The sequence below is a fragment of the Colobus angolensis genome, unplaced genomic scaffold, assembly GCF_000951035.1.
Source record: "Colobus angolensis palliatus isolate OR3802 unplaced genomic scaffold, Cang.pa_1.0 Scaffold300, whole genome shotgun sequence".
Taxonomy (NCBI): Eukaryota; Metazoa; Chordata; class Mammalia; order Primates; family Cercopithecidae; genus Colobus; species Colobus angolensis.
Genome location: NW_012116267.1, coordinates 2,112,648 through 2,122,633, shown reverse-complemented (window position 1 = coordinate 2,122,633; position 9,986 = coordinate 2,112,648). Strand labels below are relative to the sequence as shown.

The following is a 9,986-nucleotide window of genomic DNA, read 5'->3' as shown; positions in this document are numbered from 1 at the left end:
CGGGTTAGCCAGGATGGTCTCGATCTCCTGACCTCATGATCCGCCTGTCTCGGCCTCCCAAAGTGCTGGGATTACAGGGTTGAGCCACCGCGCCCGGCCCAGCCCAGCTATTTTTAAGTATTTTTGTGGAAATGAGGTCTTGCTATGTTGCCCAGGCTGGTCTTGAACTTGTGACCTCAAGCAGTCCTCCTGCCTCGGCCTCCCAAAGTGCTGGGATTACAAGTGTGAGCCATTGTGCCCAGCCATAAATTATTCTTTTTACACGCCTCAGAATGATTACCTCTAAAATTACTGTCCAAATATACATAACCAAGAGTGAATTTTATGGTATGTTTAATGGGGGTCAAGTCTTTTTCTATAAAAGTGAAAAAGACAACCACAGATTCTTACAACAGACATCGGCAGCAGCCCCAAACCTACATAGGGGGGTGTTGTCCCAGCTGCAAGTGGCTCAGCTACAGGGTTTTGAGATGAAACTCCATGGCACAGTCTAATGACCTGCTGGGCTTCCTGGAGTTGGTGAGGAGATTGGCTGAATAAGTGGTCTCTGCAGACCCCCATGCATGCCACCCCTTTGCCCACCATAGCCCACTTGAACCCACCACTATCATAACGTTCCAGGTCCTAATTGGGACCACCTACTCCTCTTGGTGTGTCCGGATGGAGTTTCCCCTCCGCGGATGCCTCTCACTCATCCTCCACCACTTTGCCGACAAGGAAGGAAGGATAATCGGCAGGAGGGAGCCTTGCTTGGTGACCATCTGGACAATACCTCACCCATGGCCAGCTGGATGCCTGTGGATGACTTTGGTGGTGGAAACTGGTTGGCATGCTATTTAATTTGGGCTTTTTGTGGGATGACTGCACACTGGTTCTCTTTTTTTTCTCAGACCTAAATTTTGACCACACAACCTTTCAGCCTGCTCACCCCTGCTTACCGCCATCCTCCTTTGGGCTGGGTTAGACTCATCCTCCCCTTGACAAAGCCTTCAAAGCAGCCTTCACAAGGTAAGAGTCGAGACCCCTATCTTACCAATACATTTTAGTGAAACTTCTAGTAAACTCAAAGTGCTTGCCGACATCCTCAGGAACAAGTCAGTTCTCGCGGCACCCCTGTGGGGTCGCTGTTGAAGTATCTTTGGCTGCAGTGGTATGGAATCCATCTCAACAGAGTTGACGGTAAAGACCAGACATGTAGCAGCCTCACTGCTTGTTGGAGGAATCGCCCTTAGGAAAATTTCCCAAGATAGTAGTTTTCCCATCTCCGTACTTTGCTGGTTAATGTTCTCCACTTGCTTGGGTTTATCCTTTCAATTCCTTTGCTAATTAAACTGCTGAAAAGTATACATTCGTAAGAATAGACACTGTCAATGGACTGCAAACAAAACTCTTTTCTGTTATTGATGATAAACCATTTCAGAGACGACCAGGCTGAGTCTAAAGGGTTCAGATAATTACAAGGGGAAGGCAGAGAGAGTAGTTCATGGCCATAGGGCTTGGCCACCTCTGGGCAACACGCAATGGTTGCTAAGTTAATGACTGTAGGGATATAGAACTGGCCCTCAGCCTCTCTGTCTTCCTTTGGCCTCTGCTCTTCCTGCTGTCTTCTCTCTTTGACCACGATGACACACTTTCCATAGGCCTTCCTCACCACATCACAGAACTCAGAGAAGAGGCTGTCTTCTTGTTTGATACACAGCTCATCTCTTAGGAACATCCGATATTTCCAAGGCACCCATCCTTGACTACTCGCAGCGTGCACAATACACCAAGTTGGGGTTTGTATGAAATATCCATCACTAATATCTTCCCCAGTTACTAGACTTTCGGAGATACTGGTTTCCCCAAAATATACAGTCTTAAATCCATCATACTGCAGTGTTCTCAGTGTTTTCAGATACTGGAGGCATTGCTTCCTCTTGATGCCATCAAATTGACTTCTGATAATGATGTTTCTTAAAAGAGGGCTTGCAAAGCGAGGCATGGTGGCTTCTCAAGTGTTTTTAAAAGCTTGCATGTCTGCATCTGGGGAGAGATGGCAAGTGGGGGATGATGACCTCATAAAGGGCTTTCTTACAGCGGTGCCAGTCCTACAGATACACTTCAGGTTTCACAGCATCATGGAATAAATACTCAGAACAACTCCCTTCTGACCCATAAAATATGGAAATTGCAGATGCTACCCATAAAAAATGCTACTTTGACATCACTTCTGCAATAGGTCTGAGACAGAGGTTAGCAATCTTTTAATAGTGATGAGCCTACCCATTTGGCTTAAGATGGGGAGAAATGTTTACATTCATTTATCCATTTCAAAAATATGTACTGCCTACCTGCTGTACACCAGGCATTGTGCCAGGCACCAGGGGTATGGTCATGACACACCTAGGAAGTCCTGGACTTACGTGTTGTGTGTCTGTGTATGCACAGAATTTGTGCCAACTGCCTTTCCATTTGCACAACTAAGAGTGATTTTTTCCAGGTGGCAGAAGGAAGATATGGCAAATAGCAAAATAAAGTCAGTCTGCACACCTAGCTTCCACTGGAGCTTGCAGGTATTATTATTATTATTTTTTTTTTTCTGAGAGGGAGTCTCTGTCTGTTGCCCAGGCTGGAATGTAGTGGCGCGATCTCAGCTCACTGCAACCTCCACCTCTCAGGTTCAAGTGATTCTCCTGCCTCAGCCTCCCAAGTAGCTGGGATTACAGGTGCCCACCACCACACCTGGCTAATTATTTGTATTTTTAGTAGAGATGGGGTTTTACCATGTTAGCCCGGATGGTCTCGATCTCCTGACCTCATGATCTGCCTGCCTTGGCCTCCCAAAGTGCTGGGATTACAGGCGTGAGCCACTACACCCACCAGGAGCTTGCAGTTATTGAGCTAATTCAGTACGTCATCTTGAAAGCACTTTTAATTTTATATACTCAGGGAAAATGACAGTTCGCGTCAATCTCTAACAGTCTCTTCAATTTCCTTTGTATTTTCTTGCCTCTTTAATCAGAGCTAAAGACGTTTCATAAAATGGGCATGAAGGATTCCCTCAAATGAAGATGTGGACAAAATGATTGGTCAGGTCCTTTGCTCTACTGTTGAATGGAGAAGGATTTTTTTCCCCCCCACACAGGGGTTTTCTTGGAGCTCAAGTTTGGACAACCCCAGACAGTAAGATAATCTCATCATGGTAAAGTTAATAAGAAATATGTGGTCTCCAAACAGCCTCTCCCGGAGGCCAGGAGCAGCAGGTTTGGGTGGATAATTGGCTTGTGGTCATTTTCTCTTCGGATTTTTCTTTTAGTAGTGGAAACTGTTTTTCAGATCAAATTTGGATGCCAATTATGTGGAACAGAAGTATGGCTGCTGTGGTGGAATTGATCCCCCAGTCAGCCACACCCTTTGTCTCCCCCTACCCCAAGGGACTCTGTGGCCTGGAACCGCAGTGTGAAATGCTATGTAGTGCAATGAAGTCAATTCTAAGACAAGAGTTCTTTGCCTCTCTCATCGAATTTTTAGTTATGGAGATGAGACACTTGTTCAGAAGTATGGGAAAGTATATATAATATGTTATCTTGTAGGTGTGTGTGTAAATATGCATGTGTATGCAATGTGCTTATATTTTAACGCATAAACAACATGAATAAAGCAAACACTCTAGACTTCTCCAAATGTATCTTGTTTTATAGTTTTCACTTTGGAAAATGTCAACATTTTTACATTAAAAAATATTACTCAGCCATAAAAAAGAATGAAATCACGTCTCTTGCAGCAACATGGACAGAACTGGATGCCATTATTCTGAGTGAAATAATTCAGAAACAGAAAGTCAGATACCACATGTTCTCACTTTTAAGTGGGAGCTAAATAATGTGTACACATGGGGACAGAATGTAAAATAATAGACTTTGAAAGGGAGGTTGCAGCAGGAGGACCATTTGAGGCCAGGAATTTGAGACCAGCCTGGCCAACATGGTGAAACCCCTTCTCTACTAAAAATGCAAACAAATTAGCCGGACGTGGTGGCTGACACCTGTAATGTCAGCAGTTTGGGAGGCCAAAGTGGGTGGATCACTTGAGGTCAGAAGTTTGAGACCAGCCTGGCCAACATGGTGAAACCCCATCTCTACTAAAAATACAAAAAAATTAACTGGGCATGGTGGTGCATGCCTGTAATCCCAGCTACTTGGGAGGGTGAGGCACGAGAATCATAAGCTGAGATTGCACCACTGCACTCTGCACTCCAGCCTGGGTAACAGAGCAAGACTCTGTCAAAAAAAAAAAAAAAAAGAAAAAAGAAAAAACAGAAGGAGGAGGGCGAGGGGTGAGAAATTACTTAATGGGTACAATGTGCACTACTACACTCAAAGCCCAGACATCACCACTGAGCAATCAATCCATTTGACAAAACTACACACCTGCACTTGTACCCATTAAATTTATACAAAAACAAAAAACAAAGGCAAATCAAAAAGGAAAATAAAACAAAATGATATCTAAACAATACAAACAGTAACTGATGAACCTAGCTGCGTATCGTGTCAGTTCCAAAATCACTCAGAGACGAATTTCTTTCAAATGCCCCTAAAACACAGTATTTTGATCATATATTCTCCAGTAGGGTATAAGCTAAGGACAAAGAAAAACACATGAAGTCTTAGATGGTACCCAGTAGTTTTATTGTTAATAACGATGCTGGTATTATTATTTTGAAACTCATGTCCATTTCTCAGCTACCACTTGATATTAATTTTTTTTTTTTTTTTAGATGGAATTTTGCTCTGTCACCCAGGCTGGAGTGCAGTGGCACATTCTCAGCTCACTGCAACCTCCACCTCCTGGGTTCAAGCGATTCTTCTGCTTCAGCCTCCCAAGTAGCTGGGACTACAGGCATGAGCCACCACACCTGGCTAATTTTTGTGTTTTTAGTAGAGACGGGGTGAGAGCTGACACATTGAATCCTTCGGTGCTGTACTGTAGAAGGCCCCAAAGTCCTTGATCCTAGAAATTCACTCAACTAATACAGTCATCTGGCCAGGCCAGTGGCTCACGCCTGTAATCCCAGTACTTTGGGAGGCTGAGGCAGGCAGATCACTTGAGGTCAGGAGTTCGAGACCAGTCTGGTCAACGTGGTGAAACCTGTTGGCCAGACAGGTCTCAAACTTCTGACTTCAGGTGATCCGCCTGCCTCAGCCTTCCAAAGTGCTGGGATTACAGGTGCAAGCCACTGCACCCGGCCAGTGATTTTTAACCTTTATCAATCTGATAGACAAAAAGATCATTTCATTGTTTTAACTTCTTTAATTATGAGTAAATCTGGCAATATATTATGAAAACAGTGACAAGAATAATTTGATATAAAATGCACAAAATCAGACGTCCTCGAAGATCATTTTAGAGACAGCATGAAGTGGGGGCTGCGCTGGCGGTGGGGGCTGGGTGTGGAGAAAACCAGCCAAAGGAGGACTCATGGGATCCTGGAGCTTTTGACTGGGGTTCACTTGGAGCCCAGACTCAGGCCGGTTCTGACAGGAGCACCTGCCAGGCCTCAGCTTAGGGGCACAAGGTGGGACACATGGACTGGGTGTGTGGTCCCAGAGCCTAAGAGGCACCAACAGAGGGGTCTCTGCAGAGACCATCGTCTGGCCAGGAACTGCTTTTGCACAAGGAGCCAGAAGTAGTTTGCCCCGGTAAGTGGGGGCCTGCACTCACGCAAACCATTGCACCATGGATGGCCAGAGAAACTCAGAGAACCTTCCTGTGCTTGTTAACACACTCTCACTTCCTCTGCAGCCTCCGCCAAGCCAAGCAGTCAGCTCCTAGGACTCCCCTCCCTCCACCTGAGGCTCCTTCTCCTCCCTTCCTCAGGAGTCTCCAGCCTCCTGGGGTTTCCCCTCCCCGCTGCCAGCTCCAGCAGGGGCTGGCAACGGCCTGGGAGAGAGAAGTGGGCTTCCTGGGGCCACCTCCCCGACTTTGGAGTGTTCAGAAGGTGATGGAGTGACCACCAGGGGGCAGTGTAGACAGGTCTCCTTAGGACTGGTCAGGCAGGCACCGTTGCATCTCTAGGAGATGCGTCCTTCATAAAATTCTCTTCAACACTGTTCAGACATGTCCCACCCCAGCAGGGGACAGCCTGGACTCAAGCTGGGATCCCTACTTTATTTATTTTCTGCTAATTAAACTTTCCTAATATACTCCACGCTAAGTGTGCTTGCAAGGCAGGGGGTGTGGGATAAGCGGCCCTGCCTGGCTGGGAGAGGGGCAGCTCCCTGCTGTACTATGTATTAATAAAGAGACACATGCATGGCAGTGCTTGTCTGGGCCTTGGTGGCAGCTTAGGACAGAAGGCACGTGACAATCAGGGTTTCAAACAACCCAGGAAGAACACTGCTTCAGGGAAGACAGCTCAGCATCTCCCTGGCAAAGAATAATGACATTGATAATACTCTCCAAAAAATTTCAGGATTTTGAGCAAACAGAAAAGCAACACAGAAATTCATGTCGTCAAAACGATATGGCTTTATTGGACACTTAAGACTTTTACTGGAGGCTCAACAACATAATCCTGCTGGTTGGTTTTACTTCATTGATTTTCCACTGTGTCTAATTACATTGCTAATGCTGATGGTGGATGAGCTACAGCTGTTTTCCTGCCTGTCCTGAGGTTTATCCACCAATGTTTCAGTTCTGTGGTAAGATACTGTCCTAAGACCCCAACATCTCATGGATGCTGTTTTTTTGTTTGTTTTGCTTTGTTTGTTTGTTTCTTTTTACAAAGAGTTCATAGCCTGTGGAAGACTCTACTCCGTCACACACTTATGTTCCCTCCATACCAGGCCTGGGAGGAGGAGTCTAGCTTGTGGGGACTGTACATATGCTGTTGCCCATGCAGAACCTGGAGAGGCCATGACCCCTTCTAGAAGTGATCTGCCCTGAATCCTTCCCTCCATAGGAGGTATTTATTAAATGCCAGGTTCCCGAAAGGCTCTGAGATGGGCACTCCCTCTCCTGAGCCCTCCCTTCCATTACTGCTTTCTTATTTCTGGCCAGGGATCCCTGGCCCCTCCTCCCTGCTCCCATGGGACCCCAGTTCACCTCCCTGTTTGCGCAATTGCCCTGCACTGTAGTAGTCCATTGGCACTCTGTCTTCTCCTGGAGAAATAGCTGAAGAAGTTTATAGGGTTTCCTGGGCCAGGGCTGTTGTACAGTCACCGGGCAGCAGGAAACGACCCTTCGGGGCCTAGGAGGGCCTAGGCTGGTGGGCAGGTACAGGGGGAGCCAGCACTGCTGTCCACCACTGCACAGCCTGGAGGCTGTTTCCCATGACCCTGCTGATGGGACCCAAGGCACCCCAGGCCGCCCACTGCCCTGCCCCCAGCAGGCTCTCTGCACCCCGGGTTCCCTGCATGCCTGCTTGACATGGACAGTGCACCCTCAGACCACACTTGCCCTGCCAGTGAGCCGCCAGTGAGCTGGGAACTCCACAGAGCACAGAGACTCGCCCCAACATGGTGCTGAGAGACTTCACCAAACTGTAGCCTGGCTTCCACCTGCACTAAGCTGCGTCCCCAAAGGCGACCCCAGCCCTGGTTGACCCCTGGCTCAAGACTTTGCAATGCAGCCAAACCACAAAATGCACCTCGTCCAGCTCACCCTGCTAAACCATTTTCAGTAGTTCTCCTCTCACCCTTCTGGAACTTTCCATTTCCACATGGCCCCCGTGTTCCGTTTTTCATTTCCCCTTAAGTCCCTTTTTGATTCCTTTCTGTTCTCTCTTTGAAGACCTCGGTCACCGTTTTCTTAGTTGGGATTGAGCTTGGTCGGTACTGGAATCTCTCCCCGCTGCTGCAGGAGTCTGAAGGAATCAGTCTTGCTGCCTGTAACACATGTCCAGCGCTGCTTTTTCTTTGGTGAGTGTCTTAGTCAGTTTGGGCTGTTAGAACAAATGGCTTAGGCAACGTACATTTCTCTCTCACAGTTCTAGAAGCTGGAAGTCTGGGATCAAGGTGTTGGCAGATTCAGTACCCGGTGAGGACCTGCCTCTTGGTTCATGGGAAGGACACATCGTGCTGTGTCCTCACATGGTGCAGAGAGGGGGGGGGGCTGGTGTCTCTTCCTGGAAGGGCACTGATCCCATCATGGGGGCCCTGCCATTGCGACCTCATCCACACCTCCCAAAACCTCATCTAAATCTCACCTCCATACTATCACATTGGGGGTTAAGGCTTTAACACGTGGATTTCGGGGGACAAAGGACAAAAGCATTCAGTCCATGGCACATGCCCAGTGCCCTGACTCCTGCAAGTGCCACACCACAGCCTCGCCGGGGCTCTGTCCTGGAGGGGTGTGCCATGGGCCCGGTGTACCATGGGCAAGGTGCACCGCAACCTCCCGGCCACCCCACCAGCGAGTGAGTTCCTGGCACCCTGCCTCTCTCTGGCCACCCATCTACCAGTCTTGTTGCTCCTGTGCACTAGAGGACCAGCTGCCTGGGGACTGTGGGCCAACTGTGGCCCTGGCCACCCGTGAACCTTCTCTCCGGCCAGTGGCTGCAATCACATCTTCTCTAAAGATGTCTGAAGCCTAGCCTTGGGGAGCCGAGTTGGTCCTTCCTTGGGTACTGAGCCCTAGGGGACTCTTGAGAGTTCTCTTTGTGTCTTTATAGTTTCTTTCTCACCAAGCTTAATCATTTCTTTACAGGAAACTTCCTCTGTTCAAGTGACCGTATGGTTTCTGCCTCCAGCTTCGTTTTGGGGTGCCAAAAGAGAGGCAAGCGAGGAGCACGGGCGTGCAGGGGATGGGCAACTGGCAAGCGGGGAGACGCATGCAGCGCACTTAGTGCCTGGTACACACCAAGCCTGGATTTCATTATTTTTAAATGGGTATTGCTATTTTTAAAAGAACACTTGCAAATATTTATTGTGTGTTTTGCAATCAGTGGGTCAAGATCAATAAGATATTGTTGATCAATTGATCAATAAGATACCTTTTATTCTTAAAAGTCATATTCTTCTGGTTCAGTGGGGAACACACTGCTGACCTGTATTTGCAGCATTATGTGATAAGTGTTCTCCTTTTCAGGTGTGTATTAGTCTGTTCTCATGCTGTCAATAAAGACATCCTGAGACTTTTTATAATTTGTAAAGGAAAGAGGCTTAGTCGACTCACAGTTCGTCATGACTGAGGAGGCCTCAGGAGACTTACAATCATGGCAGAAAAGGAAGCAAACATATCCTTCTTCGCATGATGGCAGGAAGGAGAAGTGAAGAGCAAAGGGGGAAAAGCCCCTTATTAAACCATCAGATCTTGTGAGAACTCAATCACTATCACAAGAACAGCATGGAGGTAATTACCTCCCACGAGGCCCCTCCCACGATACGTGGGGATTATGAGAACTACAGTTCAAGATGAGATTTGAGTAGGGACACAGCCAAACCATATCAAGGTGCCGCCAGCAAGCACCTACCTCCACCCCTCCCTCATCCTTGTCTTCATTCTACAATGATTGGGTGAAATCTGGTCCCTGCCTCAGTTTTACAGCCTCCCCATGACTCTGGTTACTTCCTGATTAGCTTAAACTAAACCTAACTAGGTTACCCCAGGAAAGCTTTTCTGTTCCTGACACCCCCCATCTGCCTGTTGCTTCCACTCCACCTGTATGTGTCTGGGCACATCCCTGCGTCCCTTGGCTGGCTTCTAGCCCACTCATTTCAAGCGTTTATCCCATGAGTTTCATAAAATTGTAGAAGATCAGGGCTTGAGGCAGTGGTGGGGAAATGATAGGAAAGACATTTCTGGATGTATTCTGCCATCCTGCAGATCCCTAAACCACCTCTCCCTCTCCTTTCCCTCCCTCCAGAGAACAGCTTCTCCTTGTCTCCCATGGAATAGTTCCACCCACATTCGTGGGCCCTTCCTGTACCAAAACTGTACAGGTCTCACTTCCTGTACCAAACACTTGGCAAACAAATGTCCCGTCCTTGGAAAAATTC

General features: G+C 47.6%; 1 protein-coding gene across 1 annotated transcript; it reads right to left on the bottom strand.

Moving 5' to 3' along the window:
- Positions 1-1,009: 1,009 nt before the first annotated feature.
- On the bottom strand, positions 1,010-2,084 carry LOC105517502 (chromosome unknown open reading frame, human C21orf140). Its single transcript, XM_011950036.1, has one exon. The coding sequence runs from the start codon at positions 1,982-1,984 to the stop codon at positions 1,229-1,231; it is 756 nt and encodes a 251-aa protein (XP_011805426.1). The 5' UTR covers positions 1,985-2,084; the 3' UTR covers positions 1,010-1,228.
- Positions 2,085-9,986: the final 7,902 nt, after the last annotated feature.